Source organism: Pelodiscus sinensis, chromosome 5 (assembly GCF_049634645.1).
Source record: "Pelodiscus sinensis isolate JC-2024 chromosome 5, ASM4963464v1, whole genome shotgun sequence".
In the NCBI taxonomy this organism is placed as follows: Eukaryota; Metazoa; Chordata; order Testudines; family Trionychidae; genus Pelodiscus; species Pelodiscus sinensis.
Genome location: NC_134715.1, coordinates 45,012,515 through 45,030,278, shown reverse-complemented (window position 1 = coordinate 45,030,278; position 17,764 = coordinate 45,012,515). Strand labels below are relative to the sequence as shown.

Below are 17,764 nucleotides of genomic sequence, written 5' to 3'. Positions count from 1 at the left end.
CAGTAAATAATTATCATCTCTCATTTTCAGCAAAGTAGTGCCCCTTTAAAGGAGCTATAAGAACTGAGTTATGCAGCAGACTATGGATCCTGAACCAAAGCCTACTGAAGGAAACTGGAGACTTTCCATGTACTTCCATGCATGAATTAGGAGCTGTCTCTCACAGGTCTACAGAAATTGATGGGAGTTTAAGGTCCCAGTCACCATGGAGGATTGATTCTAGGGCTGTAAGTGAAATTTGAGGAGAAATAATATACATTTCTCAAAAAACATCATTTAGAAATAGTTGTTTTAAAAAAAACATACAATGATTCTGAGATCAACAATAAAGATTCAAAACCAAAAACATTGCTAGGCACAAAGCATATAAAGAAAAAATGAAGGAAAATACAAAATTGCCCTTCACATTTTACTTGAAGGTAGCTGGGCACCTTATAAATTCACACCAGCAAATAGGCTTTGCAAAGCATTTGAAAGATTAATACATGTCACCTTTGATTACCAGAGGATAAAATATTACAATATAATCCTATAATTTCTGCATCACTTATTTTGCACTTTGGCCGTACATGAACAAATTGACTTGGAGCCAAATGTATCTTTTATGCATATCTGAAGCAGACTAATGCAAGAAGGATTTTGATCCCAAGGTACAGCAACTATGTATTCCTTTAGGCAGGACACATTAATCTGGGTACAAGCTTCCAAAGAGAGGAAAAATAGAACTGCCTAACTGCATCTTGAGAACAGGTCTGCTGTATTTTATTGGAAAAGAAAATTCAATCCATTTTAGCCACCCCTAGAGTCCTAGAACCCAATTGTACAAAGATTTGCACATGTGCCTATATGGACTATGAATCCTCCAATTTACGTCATTGTGCACCAATCTTTGCAGGAACAGGACCTTAAAATGAATAAGGAGGAGACATATCCTTGTGAATAAACTCAATAAAGTATCTGAATACATGTCAAAGGCTAGTCTTTACAAACCTAAAAGTAACTGCAATTTTATAAATGCAATGCTTTGTACTGCTATTCATTTTTCATCATAAGATCTAAATCACAGTAAGAGATTGAATCAGTGGGCTCCAAATCAGGCTTTATGTCTTTTAAAACCTCATAAAGTAAGATATTATCTCCATTTCACAGATCTGCAAATTGAGGAACAAAGAGCTTAAAGCCACAGTTTTAAAAACTGAAAAAAAATCCATTTTAGGGACCTCATTTTCATAAATGCTGGGCATAAACAATTCTTGGTGAAGTCAGTGGTAATGGTGGGTGCTGAATGTAATCCAGACGTACACCATGTGGCTGTCTTTTTCTCTCTGTCTCTCTCTCTCTCATGGTTTCCCCACAGGGAGAGGTTAATGGGTCTGTTACTGCAAAGCCTTTTTTAGCTCATGCTTTTAGGTCCAGAACTTCTGGGCTTGCCTCCGATGCAGACAATCCATCAAGGTCATTGAATTGTTGGTGAAAGCATGATTTACGTGCAATGGATTGACATTAACGTTTTGGTGCACCACATTGTGACACATCAAGAAGACCACGAACTGCAAATGTGCTAGAGTTTCACACATTTTTGAGACCTCCTGCCTTCCATTCATTTGTGTCTACATCATACTCAGATATTTTGGAAAACAATTTCCACTATAGCATTTCCCCTTTCCATATTGATTGATGCTAAGTGTGACATTCAGGTATTAATTAATACAAATTAGACACAGACAATATAGTAATTAAACATGACAATCAAATTATTTAAACACAATATAAAAACAAAATCATACAAAGCATTTTGATACCCAATTTTGCCAAAATGACTGATGATATCAAGCCTTGGTAACTTGCTATAAGTCTACTGCTTCTTGGCTTCTTAGAAAAGAAGGAATAAATGAAGTGAAAAGAACACTGGAAAAGTCTAATAGACAAACTGACTAATCTCAGACCCCAAGGTCATAGCAAAGCAATTCATTTCTTGGCTTTTCCACAGCACAAGACATGATTTATCAATCTGAGAGCAGGCTTACAAACACTATACATCTCAATAATACATTCTTTGCACTATGTAACTTTTTAAACAATGATAGATTGCCTATGTTGAACCAAAGTTATTTTGCAAACAGAAACAGAATATTTGCAGCAAAATGACCCTTTAAAAAAGAACAATGCTAAATATATTTAATCACAAATGCTAATTGTGCCATTTTAGAGCATAATTGTTTCCCAATAAATATGCTTCCAAAGAATGTTTACCAATTTCAGGTATTACATATTGTTAGACATCAGGTCACTAAACAAATGTCTTCTTTTCTACATCATTTTATGTTGCTAATATTAGAGACCATTACAGTCACTTTGTTTTTTTTTAAATATAACATTTATAACAATGGTAACAACAACTATATATGTTTCCAGACAGAAAGGATAGTTTTGTGGTTGAAACTAGATTGTCACCCAGGAGATCTGGATTTCATTTCCAGCACCACCAGAGATTTTGTGTTTGTCCTTGAGCAAGTCATTAATGACACTGAGTCTCAGCGTCCCATCTGTAAAATGGGAATAACTCTTCTGTCTTTACTATGTATACTCTAATTTTGCACTGTAATCTGTGCAGGGTCAGTAGTCCATTTACATACATAAAAATGCAGGATTGGAGCTTTAAACAATCAATGATTCTGAGCAGGACCATCTCCAGATACAGTAGGGATCTGATCTTGATTGGGTCCCCAAGGCACTACTCCAATGTAAATACATCCCAAGGGCTCCTAAAGGTTCTTTACTAATTAGGATCCTGACCCTGAAATCTTTTCCATGCTGAAGAGCAGTAATGAAGGGATGGATGTCTGTATTTAAGATTTTAACCAAAAGTCTACGAGGAGGTATAAGCACAACAGCATAGAATAACTCTAAAGACCATATATGAGATGATTCTGAAAGTTCAATGTGCTCAACTTCCAGTCCTCTAAATTTAATCCAGATACTGCTTCCTCTGCTATTTTTAAAGTAACAAGTTTGCTTCCTTTTAGAGTACTGGTTGATAAAACTGGTCATTAACTGGTTTTTTAATCCTGACAAGGCCTGATCCTTATCATGTATGAAAAATGAAGTGCCCACAGCTGCAGACGGCTTGATTGCATAATGCAATTTTTAATGAAGTTTTATTTTTAGCATTATTCAAATATTTTATTATGAATATATATGTAGCATATATATGTAGAAGTTAATTTTACACTGCAGAAAAAGAATGAATTTCACTGCAATTCCAAATATTCTTTGTTAACAACATTATTTCAAGTTGTTATAAATGCACAGCTAAGCAGCTGAATACTGTGACCTCAGAGAGAGGCTCCATGAAATATTAACCACATGTTTCTTCGGGTCCCATTAGTACACTAGAGCCTTTACTTTTTATACTTGTGCTTACAAGAAATAAAGAATGAAACTCCAGGACTGAGAATAAAATAATTAAGAGAGTTTCAGCAAAAAATTTAAAAAAAACCACCTACCCTTAAATCTTTAAATTGTGACAAATTAATGCACTTTTCAGAACAAAACTAAGAGATTTATATTAGGGATGTAAAGTGTTAATCAGTTACCCAATATGATGGTTAGGAGGCATGCTGGCCAGCATTCTGTGACTAAAGGGTTAAACTCAGGTAGCTAGATGATGTTGGCAGGGTTTTTGATTCACTCAGTGGTGGCAGCTACCTCCCAAGGCCAGGGAATCTGTGAAGATTTGGGGAGCTTGTAAACAGAAGCCTATAGAGGCAAAGTATTTTTAAGGTCTCTTGCGGGGCCCCACCTTCTGCACTTGGAGTGCCAGAGTGAGGAACAGCCTTGACAGCCAGTTATCTGGTAAGCATCACCCACTAAGGGGTACATTTTCCCCCCTCCTGTTCAGTATCTCTGTATTCTCTATCACTTATGTCTGTCTAAGGTTTCTTTTACAACTTGATATCTGAGTGCCTCAGGCTCAGAGGATTTAAGCTTTTTAAGGCCCTGATCCTGCATTTGTTGCCTGAGGGCAGATAACTGTGCCATGGGCAAATTCCTGCTGACTTTAAGGAGGTTTGTGTGGGTGCAACAGGCCTAACCAAGCACAACCAATTGCAGATGGTCTGCCACAGAGTTTCCAGCCAGTAGAGTTGTGGGCTGGCAGTTTTTGGAATCATTTGTTAATTATTACATACAATTTTCTAATATATTTGGTACACCCCAATAATATTCTTGTTCCTGTACCTGACAGATGACAAGTTAGTCTTTTTCCTGAAGAGTTCGCAATCTAGAAGGGAATTCACAGGTGTCTGCAGTTCCTTGCACTTAGCATAGGCTCTAAAGTACTGGTTCCTTCCACTCACTACATAATGCTTGTATGGAGAGGGATCGGAAGGTGAACTGGTGAAAAGTGAACTATGCACTAAGGGTATGTCTGACTACATCCCTTTTCTCTGTAAATTAGACACTTTGAAATTGCAAATGAAGCTGGGATTTAAATTTCCCGCACTTCATTTGCAAACTGGCAGCTGCGGTTTTTTTCGACACTGGGCTTTTTGATAGAAAAATGGCAGTTTAGATGGGGATCTTTTGAAAATAAAACCCTTTTTCAAAAGATCCCGTACTCCTCAAAAAATGAGGTTTACAGGATCTTTCAAAAAAAGATTTATTTTTGAAAGATCCCCATCTAAACTGCCATTTTTCTATCGAAAAGCCCTGTGTCAAAAAAAAATCATGTCTGCCATTATGCAAATGAAGCACGGGAAATTTAAATCCCGGCTTCATTTGCAATTTCAAAGTGTCTAATTTAGATCCCTTTTTCGAGAAAAGGGATGTCGTCTAGACACACCTAAATGTGGACAGTTGTTGTGAGCAGTATTCCCTCTAAGGTGAGCAATTCATTCATTTCTGTCTCTAAACAGGAAGATATCTGGGTTTTACTGGGTTTGTTTTAAACTAGATAAAGGGGAAAGAAAATGTAGGGTTTTTTTCTGAAACTGAGAAAAAAATGAATGTAAAATGAGAGTGTGTTTAGAATTCACAGTATTTTAAAATAAGTGAGGTTGTAGTGTGCCTGCATTCCAAGATATGTAATTCAAATGATTACATTCTGGCATACCAACTATTTAAACATCATGACCACTCTGATATTCTCTTACTAGCATTCCACTATGTATAAAGAGATTCTCCAAAGTTACTCAATATGGGTTATTGTTTGTAAAACAACATTTACAAATATTGTTTATTATTTGATAGTGTCTGTGTATCCTTAGAAGCTTCACAATACAGATAACATTATGAATAATTGATTCTCTTGTGCCATAGAACCATTTACAATCCAGTGGCACACAGGTACCCTAAATGCAGTGATCTCACTTAACTACTTAGGTCTTATTCCTAATGTAGGTAGGGGACACCTTATCTTGCTTAGAGCCAATGAAATGGCTGCGAGGTGCCCCCCCCCACCCCCCTTTAAAGCTCCATTTCATTCTGGATGAAAACTAGAGCAGTGCCGCAGTGTACTTATTCTTGGACTCCCATGACTTCTATGGAATTGTAGACCGTGCGTCCATCTTGAAACTAATCTAACATACTGAAAACTCTGCAGTATTGATTTTCTTTTTATTGCACTACATATTAAATAAACATTTAAAGTCACACGCCTTGTTAATTATCCCTTGTTTTAGTATTCTGTCTTCCATAACTTTAATATATATATATATATATATTTGATAGTTGTTAATAACTTGGGTGCCATGGTGACACACATCTGAACAAGCACACATGACTTCAATATTGGTGCACAAGACAAAACTCACTCCACTCATAGATGGAAAATTTTAGAGGGAACCCTGTTTGCAAGGTCTATATTTACTCTAACATCTCCATATACCCAGTGATATAATTAGTTACATTCTCCACACACATCTTTTTCGACATATTTTATTACAGGTTGGCAGAAGGTTGGCTGACAAAGTTTAAAAATAAACTATCATTCACTAGCTGCCAGGTTTTTTTACATGCTGCGCCACACCTGGAGATATACAATTGTGACTGATTCTGAAGTAAACATTTACCTTGGCACATCCCTTCACAGAAGGAATCACCACAAACTTCTGTGCTCCTGAAGTAATTTGCATCTACAGCCATTTACAAAAATTTTACAAATGATATGCCTGGAGGAGTTACTAATCTTAACCTGCTCAAGACAACATGCCTCGCTTTTGTTTATATCCCACCAGATAATACCCCTCCAATACTGCCATGTGATCCTTAACATAACACTGATAGAAAGGTTTCTAAGCAATGTCAGCATCACATCTCAAAGAATTTATACATAACAGCATGACCTGATAAGTACCTGTCACCAGCTGATGTTTAGGGGCCTGAGACTCAAAGTCAATGGAAACACTCCAATTATTTCAGTGGCAATTAGATCAGCTCCTATTAGAATTAGTCAAAGCTATCTTCAATTTTTGTTGCCACAGATGGGCAGTGGTATCCTTCCCTATTTCTGGAGAAAATTCTACCTGCTATAATGCAGAAGCCCTTTTAATATGCTTAACAGAAAGGTGCATCTTTACAATACAGCCTTCATGCGGCAAATGAATACAAAAATCCACTGTTTAATTGCTTCTGTTTCTGGACTGATTAATGCAATCTAAACGGCTTCATTCAGCACAGCACACATAATAATTGGTTTAGTCCAACTATGTTTTGATAGTTATTAAATAATGTATTGGAAACCCTGATCCTTTTGTTATGTACTTCGATATGCATCTGGAGAATGTGCCCTCAGATGAACAGTAAAGGCATCTTCTGAGGAAATGCATCGAATCAGCTGCTGGGCTATGAGAATTCTGAAACAATACAGATGTCCACAATTCTTTGGTCTGTTCCAGCCATGCAAAGCAGCCATGATGCCATCTTAACCAGCTCTCTAAGGATTCCCCTTAGCGATGGAGAATCTCTGAGTGGATGTTCCCATAACAGAAGAGCTGTACCCAGGGCAGGCTTAATGCCACCTTTACTCTTCAGACTTCCCCTCACTGGTACTGAGAAGATATGCATGCAGATGAGAATCTAGTCCACTATGTGTATATTCTGTGGGATGTAATATTATATGTAATTGTACTTTTAAAGAAAAAAACTATGTCCATATATATATATATGTCCCTTACACTCATCTAAGTGAATGGCAGACAAAAAATTTTGTTGACCTAAACAGAAGAAAGATTGTCCCAAAATTATCCATAACAAAAATCATCAGTAATGTTCCGTAATTACTTCAGTGTGCAAGTTTTCAGAAAGATTTAACTATGTGAAAAGTCTGGCTTTGGTTTTCTGCGTGCATACACATGTGCACATGTAAAAAAAAAACACTCATGTATATTGATACTAGAAGATTTACCTGGTGTTGCTTGAGTTATTCAAGTCAGGGGGCTGAGGGTGTGGGAGGTGCAGGAGTCAGGGCAGAGACTTGGGGTACAGGAGCTGACGGCAAGGAGGTGTGGGGGTGTGGTGTGGTGCAGGAGTCAGTGTTGGGGAGTGAGGCAGTGTGAGGGGGGATTAAGGAAGGAGGTGGGAGTTAGGACAGGGGATTAGGTACTCAGGGCAGGGGGTGGGGCAGCGAGCAGCTGCTCTTCGGGTCAAAACCAAGGTCATGCTGCCTAATCAGCAGTTGCTCCCCAGGCCCAGCTAGGGTGGCAGGTGTGGTGGTGCCTGGCCAGTGGCCACTCCATGATTTACCAGGGCTGTTGGGGCAACAGAGACCTCTCCCCTGGGCTGGCTGGGACTGCAGGGCCGCACTACCTGGCCGGCAGCTATTCTGCACCTGCTTGCTGCCCTGTCTGTGGTCATTGTGGAGTATAAGGGTATGTCTAGACTACATGGCTCCGTCGATGGAGCCATGTAGATGTGTTTACTAGACATCGGGAAATGAAGCGGCGATTTAAATAATTTCACAAGGCATACCCGGGCAGTCGATAAAGGCTTCTCTTGTCAACCACAGCGCGTCCAGACTACCGCGTTGTGCTACCAAACAGCTGATCGGCTCAGTACGGCGGCCATTTTGATGTAAATGAAGCAGCGATTATTTAAATCACCGCTTCATTTCCCTATGTCTAGTAAACTCATCTACATGGCTCCGTTAACGGAGCCACGTAGTCTAGACAGGGCCGGCCTGAGCCCTTTTGGTGCCCTGGGCCCGAGAGCATGGTGCCTCCCTAGGGCACAGGGCGCATGCGCAGGCCCACCTGTGGGGCGCGGGCCCGACCCCCTAGAGGGCCCCGCAGCTGTGGAGGGAAGGATGCTGCTGGCTGGCGCCGCGGGGCCTGCGCTGTGGAAGCCGGGCGCACAGCTCTGATGGCAGCTGTAAGGGACGCCACACGCCCCTTACAGCTGCCATTAGGTGCTCCTCATTGGTTGGCACCCTGAGCAGCTGCTTGGCTCATCCCTGCCTCCGTCCGACCCTGAGTCTAGACATATCCGAACTGTCCCTCCTTTTCAGTTTGAAGAGAAACAACCACATTCCAGACACGTCCCATTGTCCTGGCACAACCAAACCCTGACCTTGCTTTAAGCTATGATGAAGTGAATCTGCATGCCAAATTTGGTGGCCCTTGCTCTTATCATTGAGAAGGAGCTCTCTGAACATTCACAGATGGAAGGAGAGACAGACAGACAGAGATGCACAAACTCTCTCAAAAATATAGTAGACTAGCCATATAACTTATAGAGAGGAGAGGAATAATTCTATTCATAAATCCTTGACCAATTCACCTGCAGGCTGCCCTAACCAATTCCCCCAGGACTTACTGCAGCATTTCACACACTTGAATATAAGCAACAACACTAATAAAAAACAACAAAACCAAAAACAAACAGCTAGAAATAGGTTCCTTTCCCCTTCTTTCTCCTGCAGTTGTACTGTTCTGATGCACATGTATGTGTGTGCACGCACATACCCCCACATCAGCGGTGTACATTTTACCATCTTTAAGACAGAATTTCACAGCTCAGAAGCCAAATGAGTTGTTTCCAGAATCTAGTCATTTGTTTCCTTTAGGGAGCATATTCATTTGCAATTATTAGGGGCAGACAGCTCAGAAGAGTCAAAAGGAAATCTTGTCAGTTTTTTTTTTTACAGGTGACCAGAGCTACAAGCCCATGTTGGTTGTAAAAGACCAAGACTGTGTCACTTTGATTGTTGCGTTACACTGTGGAAAACATTTATACAGCCTGTAGCTATGAGTCTCAGATTCTGGGTCTGTAAAATCAGACGTGTGGGCTCGCACTCCAGTGTTAAAAACAGCTCAAGAGACATTGCAGCTCCAACAGAAGACTAAATGTCTACATCAGTGGTTCCCAAACTTTTCAGCATCAAACCCCTTTTTGATTTTTGAGAAACCGTCACCCCCCTCTTCCCCGCGTTAGCAGCAAAACTTGTTGAGCAAAAATTTTTTTTTTTTTTTAAAAAAGGAACTGACCAGGTCCGAAAAACCAAAAAAAGAATCAAAACGGGGGGGGGGGGGGGGGGGTTTAACAGGGAGGTGGGGGGCTGGGTCACCTCCCGCCCCCCCATGGAATTTCTTCACACATACACACACACACACACAGTTTGGGAACCCATGCTCTACATAGTTATTTGTACCACCTTAGCATGAGCCCTGAGAGCCCAAATCCATAGACCTGAACTTTAAGATTAGCTTCCACAGGCTGCCACTTGTTGTGAAGATATATGTTGTGTGGTTAAATCAAGTTATTCTTTTGTTGAATTTGTTGTTTAGATCAATAGCTAAACAGCAAACTTGCCACACAATGGAGCATTCATTCTTGGGCCTGACTCTCTCCAACAGGACACTGAATGAAAGGATTGGTAGTTAGTCATATCCTGATGGCCCCATTCAGAATTCTGGAGATCTAGTTAGTTTTCTGCTTTCTGTGCATATGAAAGCAGAATTCACAGTGAGGTCACTACAGGCCAGAATGAGCAAATCTACAAGCAACAGCAGTTCAAACAGATACAAAAATGTGGAAAAAAAGCAACTTGATCAGCATGCAGCATTTCCAGTGGTTTTTCTACATCATTTTAATGTAATGTTCATTTTAAAAAGGAAAAGGGGAAAATAAGATACCTACTTTTCAGGATTTTCCACTTCTTCAGTAACAAAATTGAGGTAAAACCTAGAATAGGAGAGAAAACCATTACAAAACTGTAGTGCATTTTCACCCTAGATTAGTTTTCCAATAGTCATGTAGATGTTCTCAATTCATGGTACAGACCTGTTCTTATCACAGGTTCTTTACTGAGCTACATTGGCAATTATACTGAGTAAGGAAATCACACCTCCTTATCCTTCTGTTTCCCCTCCATTTTGGAAGAAAAGTTGGTTTGCTAGTTATCAAGGAAAACAGGACACTAGACAAAACACTACACAACACCAACATGGAATGACATTGCACTTACGGTTTTTTTCCCCCAAGCTCATAAGCTGAAAAAAGTACTGCGAAAATTCCCCTTCAAGCCACACAAATTTCAGTCTAAGGCCCTGGCCTTAAGCTTGAATCTGACAGAATGTCTTGTAGAGACTACATCAATGACCTTGTCTGGGACTTTGGAGCAGCAACCAAACAGGAACAACTTTAAAGAATCTATCTCGGATATTAGCCAATAATGGAAGTTGTTAACTGGAAGCAGTTAATATCATATAGCTAGCAATCAAGGGCATTAATCCTGCAAGTCATGGCACTGACTTGGTTGCACTTAGGTGGTTGCATTCCACTGTAAAAGCCAGACAAGGCTGTGCATCTGCATACATAAGTCTATGCAGGAGGCATAGTCCTACATACTGAGCAGTAGCAAGTCTCAAACTTCTTGAGTAACTTGCGAGTGTGCAGAGTAAAAAAAGGGAGGGAGGAGCAAAGTAAGGATATTGGCTCCTGCCTAATAAATGTAGCTATGTGCTCATGTCTTCAATTCTACTCCAGCTACTAGACAAATAATTTGGTGACCAGGCATCAGTCCTCTCAATAACGCAAAGTTGTGTTTACTTGCTTCCTCTATTCTTTGTCCTGCTTGCCACTTTTCACCCACCACTTACATACATAATATTCTGCATCTGGTCAATGTAGGATGAAACCCCAGACATAGCCAATTAAACACCCTTCTTTCTTCTTTTTTTACTGCCTATTAGTGTGTGTATTAAATACTGCCAATAATTGGGTCACAACAGCAAATTTTGCCCTGCCTCTTCATAGTTATTTTATTGGATTTATTTAGCCACATGTTGTTAACATAGAAAGGCTATTGTGTGACATACCATATTGTTCTTGTCTGTTCTGCTAAAGCAGGGGTGGGGAACCTATAGCCCGTGAGGCTCAGCTCTGGCTGGCTCCCACCACTGGGAGGTGGGAAGGCCTGATCAAAGTAAGCTGCAGGCTAGATTGGACCCATAGGCTTTGCCTGGTTGGAGGGAGGAAGTGCTCCCTGCAGGCACCATCCACCTGCCACTCCCATTGGCTGGGAAACATGACCAATGGGAATGGCAAGGAACAGTGCCCTCTGGAAGCATTTCCCTGAAGTGTGCAGAGCTATGTAGAGTGCTTGTGCCCCCCCCCCCCCCCCAGGAACTGTGCCATGCAAGCAGCCCACCCTTTGTCTGCTTGCAGACCCCACAGCCAGCTCCTGGCACCCTCCCTCCCACCCTCGCATCCTCACCCCCCAGCAGCTTCCTCCCACACACTGAACCCCTTATTTTTAGCCCCCACCAGAGAGTTTAGGGGACTCCACCAAATCTACTAGCTCTGAGCCCCAGGAAGAGTTAATCCAGTTTTCCGGGTTAGCTCTGGGTCTTGGCGCCTCCCCCAGCATGTGGGGCTGAAAGCCACATCTGTGAGGTGGGGTTTTTTTTTCCTTTTTATTTGTGTGTGGCCCCCAACTGATTTTTCTGAGCATCAGTGGCTCCCAACCCCTGTAAAGCAATCAGTCTAAACCAGTGACAAAGAGAGAGGTAGCTTGGAAAGAAATAGTGCCAAGAGTTAAATCTGTTTCTGATTATTAATTTTGTAAATGGTAAATAAGATCAAGGATCTAGGATTAAAAGTTGGTAGTTAGGAAAGCAAAAGGCAAAAAGTTACTACTATTAGTTCAAATGTAAGTTTTGAGGAGCTCAATGTTTTGGTTGGGAAAGCGAGGCAACTAGGGACTAACAGGTATGAAGTCACTATTTTTAAAACTTCTATTTTACCATTTTCAGGGTGAGTAATGTCCAAACAGGAGTAAGTGGCAATAAAACAAAAAAGGTAATGAAGGGAAGTATTTTAATCTAGTGTCCATTTCACAGATAAATGAGAGAGAGGAAGTGGATGAGGGAGGAGAAGAGAGGGAGAGATTTCATATAATCAAGATGATTCTTTTTGGCTTTCAAAATGTCTGCTCTATTTTCTGAACCTTTAGCATTCAAAGGCTTATGAATAGTCTAGGGTGGATTACATACAATTTAATGTACAAGTTTTGTTTGGTAATTCACTGTGCATGTTTGTAATGCCCGTATACAAAAGGGGAGCTACAGGCTGACAGAAAATTCAAATACCTGACTCTACCCATTGCCACCCCTCTGGACCTCCAAAAAGAAAAAACACTTCTCATTCAGGTCTCATCCTCTGTGTAAGTGCTTTAGTGCCTGCGAGCAGCATGTGCAGGATAAGGAGGAAGAAGGCTTACAAACAGAGTTGTCTCAAAATAAACCCTGTTTGTGCATTACAGTCGTTTTAAAACTCCATCTGCACTGTATATTGGCAATGCAGAGCACCTATAGGGCATAAATAAATTGTAAGGAAGCAAGTAGAAATACCAACCTGTTTCCAGCCTACAATAGCATAGTTAGTGACAGGCAGAGAGACAGCACTTGGAGCAATGTTCTGAGCAAGATACTTTGGATCATATTCTAATACCTTGCCTCTGAATACAGGCCATCCTCGTTACAAGTTCAAGATATGTTCCCAAAAAACTTGGACTTATAGCAAAACAGCTTAAAGTGGGGATTTTTTCCCCACAGCTGACTTCCATTTGTGCTTTTGTGGGGGGGAGGGAAGGGGGAGAATGAGAGGACTTATAATGCATCAGTTCCTACAAGCATCAATGACTTTAGTGTGGAATGGATGTTTACCAGGGTGACTTATAGTGGGGACTACTTTACTCCCTTTGACAAGGTATAAGATGCTAGTCAGCAAGTGCAAAGTGGTTTTATATCATTACTTTGTGGCTCAGCTAAAGTTATTAATATGCCCTTCCAAGCACTCAATTTTTACTTGTCTTTTGGGCTACGTGTTCATAAAGTGGAGACTGAGATTTACATGAAATACAATTCCTCTTACAAATTGCTTAACTCTCCATATAAAACAGTATTTGTGCATGCAATTATCCATATATTTAAAAAAGGGAAAAAATTATGCTTGGCTTTTTAGAAAAAATAGATTCAGAGAATTAAAATATGTTCCTCTTTATTCATTTCAGTTCTAGCCTGAGGCCAAAAATATAAGTCAGTAATTACTTTGAGCCAGATTCTTCCATGTTTATCCACCTTAATACATTCATTCCTCAATGGAGCTACTCAAAGAGTAACTACTGAACATATGTAAGACCAACAGAATCTGTCCTTTAATGCACAAAGCAATTTGAAACCAAATGTAGAGCAAGTCAGTCACTTTTTATACCTGAATATATGGCTTGGTTACAGCACAAACTCTATAACACAAATAGACATCTTTGGACTACTTACCAGCCTGAATAGGCATACATTCCTGAATAAAAAGCAAGAGGTAATCCCATAACACTGGCATCATTTCCTGCAAATGCATCTTTAAAGTGCTGTGTTTCTCCTGCAATACAAATAGAAATGATACTGAAACACTCACTAGACAATTTTTACCCATGACTACTCCCTTCTGACCATCTTCTCTACCTTTCCCTCTTCATAAGAAACAATTCACATCATGAAGAAGTGACTCATCCAGCTAGTTTAACTTCAGATTCTGCCATTGAGTTTAATAGGGCTGTTTGAGAGAGGAACCCCTCCTCAATGTGAATAAGGGTTTACAATCTGGCACTGAATTTGTGCCCTGATTGCATTCACTTTCCACTCTAGGAAAAGAGTTGCCAATTTTATTCAGATTTTACTGGCTATTTGTGGAGACAGCTAATCTCTTCTAATCAAGTAACAGGAACAGAGTGTATGTTTTATATATCCAGCTAGTACAGATTGTACATGATACCAGTAAGCTACAGCCAAAGAATCTTCTTGAGAAATTATTTGGTGGATTATTTCAAATAAAGAAATTTGAGAAAATCCAATTGGCAATTTGCAAGCAGAAAAGTTGAAAATTTATCACATAAATGACTAAATATGCAGCTATCAGCATTAAATTATTAAAGCACATTTTAAATGTGTCAATCAGTTTACATATTTTTCACATTAACTACCAACCTCCTCTGCCCTGCCCCCCCAAAAAAGGTTTGTGAACCAAGTGATACATGAGAAGCAATGTATTGCTGTATCACTACCAGAAATGGAAAAGTTAACCAAACCCCCAGATCTGACACTTAGGGAAAGAGAAGTTTCCAAATCTGGATTTGAAAAGTCTGGCTCAGACCTTTTAGGCCAAATTCTCCCACTGACCACAAGAGGCTTTCAGGAGCTTCAATGGGAGATGCCTACAGCCATGTAACATCAGAATTTGAACTTCTGTATTTATTCTATTTTCTTTCTTCATCTTGATTCTGAGTGTAGACAACTGCTGTGCAACTCCAATGACTTTAGTGGAACTATTGCTGATTTTACACCAACGTACATGAGAACATAATCACACTCTTAATTTTTCCTAATTATTCTTCATAATTATACTTTACACTTTAAATAAGAAAGAACACTGCCAGTTTTTCACTTATAAACAGCATTAAAAAATAAAGCTAACCCTGAATTGATAGCTAAAATCTGTCCAACATTTAAGCTATTAGCATCCAGTAGTTTTCTACCATATAACATTCATGACCATGAGTCACATTATGCTAAGCAAGAATTATACAGCTATCAATTCAAACACTTGCGGGTAAACATATTGAAAATAGTACCCGGGGGTGGCTCCAGAGATATCATAATAACACTTGTGCCCATGTTTTTTGCAGACTGTTCTAAAAAAAAATCCCTACTCAATTTCCGGTACAGATTGTTCTGAATGCACTGCAGCAAATTTTTAAAAGATAATGGGGGAGAGGTGTGAACTGGCAAAACAAGTTCTACCCTGTAGGCACATGTACATTCATATCTCAGGAAGCCAGGGTTTTGCTGCACTCCAGTTCACAAACATTCGCATTTGGAAGCTGCAACAAAAGGTTTCCACATAGAAAGAAAAGCTTGGTTATAGATCTGTCTGTCCTCTCTGCACAGGAGTTACAGAATCTGCTGGGGAAACTGGCACTACAAATGTATGCTGTAACTAACAATAAACGTTAAGTGTGTACTTTGCATTGATCCTCAAGCAAAGTTACTCTCATTCTCTGCTATAAGGTTACTGGGTTCAGTGTGGCTTGTAAATCTGCTCTAGCATTATTTTGTGCTCGATTTTCTGAGAAGTTGTAAGCCTGTGCAGGATCAAATCCATAACTCCTTACTCAGTTTTCACTCAGTCTTTGTTCATTTCAAATTCCTCACTTGTCATGTTCCTGTAGCAGATATGAACTGGTACAGAGCTTCCTTATACACACTAGATGTTCTTTATAAGATCCTTTAGTGCTTTGTCAGGTACAGCTGAGGGTAGCTGTAAATAACATTTTCACACGCAACCCTCATTCACAGGCATTCGCATATCATTAAGAAAGCAAGTCAGTGATGTGTGAATGGTGAAATGTCAGGTGTAGTTGAACACTTGGAGATACAATTACAAATCTGTGCCAAGGTGATCAGGACTTTGGTTGTTCAACCTTGAATCCTGAGCAGCAAGGATGTTCAGCAATTTCTGTAAAACAAGAGCTCTTTTTTGTGGTGACATGGAACATACAAGCCTACTGGACAGAGATAGCACATCAAGATCTGAAAGATGTACAGTATTAATTGCAAAAAACCTGCTAGATACAACAATACCACAGCTTGAAGTAAAAGCAAAACCAGTCTTGAAGATAAAGGCTCCGTAATGAACTACAGGTAGCTGTAACTTTTTTTGCAAAGGAAACCAGGAGAGAAAGACACAATTGGTGTTACTGGTTTTGCCATTAAATACAGCCTCCTGAAATCACTGAAAATGCTTGCCTGTAGGCAAAAATGAACACCTAATTACTCCACAATTTTCCATTGGAAATTCATGATACTGTGACTCTTGGGGTATGTCTAGACTGCATCCCTCTGTCAGTAGAGGGATGCAGATTAGGCAGGTTGACATTGTAAACGAGGCAGGGATTTAAATATCCTGTGCCTAATTTGCATTAAAATGGCTGCTGCATTTTGCCGACTCAGCACTTTGTCGGCAAAAAGCAGCAGCCTAGAGGGGGAATCTGTCGAGAAAGAAAGCCTTTTTCAACAGATCCCTTATTCCTCCTTAAAGGAATCTGTCGAAAAAGTCTTTCTTTCTTGACAGATCCCCCTCTAGACTGCCGCTTTTTGCCAACAAAGTGCTGAGTCAGCAAAACGCAGTGGCCATTTTTATGCAAATTAGGCACAGGATATTTAAATCCCTGCCTTATTTGCAATGTCGACCTGCCTAATCTGCATCCCTCTGCCAACAGAGGGATGCAGTCTAGACATACCCTTGTTGTGCTGCAGCCATGAATAGTTAAAAGAACAGTTCTACTCTGATTTGGATGATATAACCCAATGTATACTCCATGAAGACAAACTCATACTTCTGGGAGGCTTTAATGCCATAGTTGGAAAAGACAGAAAAAATAACAGGAATGGTCTGCTACTCAGCAAGGGTGCTGAGCATGAGATCGTTATTACTCACAGAATCTTCAGGCAAGCTGATGAATATGAAATTTTGTTGATACACACAAGATGCAAGCACCTGATTGAGTATGTCATTACATGGCAGAGGTCTCAGTGGTCTCAAGACCTCCAGAGCAATGTGAGGCGCAAACTGCTGAACTGACCACAAAACGAGCAGAGCCATTTGTAATTTCCACTTTGTTGCTCTGCATTGAAATGATGCTGAATAGATTAAACCACATTCGAACACAGCAAAGTTGAAATATCCACTTCATCAAGAAAAACTAAGGGAAAATGTAGAGGAAAATATAATAGCAGTGCATCATCACCTCATACTTGCAGCTGGTGAAACAGTGTCAGAGAAGCTTCAAACAGAAATTGAATCAGGATTTAGATTGGACTGGTGCAGCACAGTGATGGTATTTGTTGTGAGGCAGTCAGGAAACATGCATCGAACAAACATGGAACTACATGTTGTCTTCATTGATCTAAAAATAGCGTTTGACACTGTGAACAGAAATGGCCTCTGGAAAGTTTTAGAAAAGTTCAACTGCCCAATGAATTAGCATTGCATGCTAATTCCATGAAGAAAGATCTAATCAAGAACTCTCAGATGGTGACCACTCTAATCCCTTGTCCATAGCTAACAGGGTGAAACAAGGCTGTATCCTGACACCGGTCCTCTGTGGTCTCTTCTTTGATTTATGCAAATATAGATGCTGTCAAAAGGGTAAAGTACATTGCTGATGGAGAACTCTACTATATCACTTTGAGGCAATCATTGGTGAAGCTCT

The 17,764-nt window shown here is 40.0% G+C and overlaps 1 protein-coding gene across 1 annotated transcript in view; it reads right to left on the bottom strand.

The window, feature by feature from the left end:
- Window positions 1–17,764, bottom strand: part of SLC7A11 (solute carrier family 7 member 11) — an 87,322-nt gene that overhangs the window by 49,616 nt on the left and 19,942 nt on the right. Inside the window, exons 5-6 of the mRNA XM_006124420.4 lie at window positions 13,776–13,875; window positions 10,135–10,179 (exon numbers count right to left, since the gene is read on the bottom strand). Of these exons, the coding sequence (XP_006124482.1) occupies window positions 10,135–10,179; window positions 13,776–13,875 (145 nt within the window). The remainder of the gene's footprint in view (window positions 1–10,134; window positions 10,180–13,775; window positions 13,876–17,764) is intronic.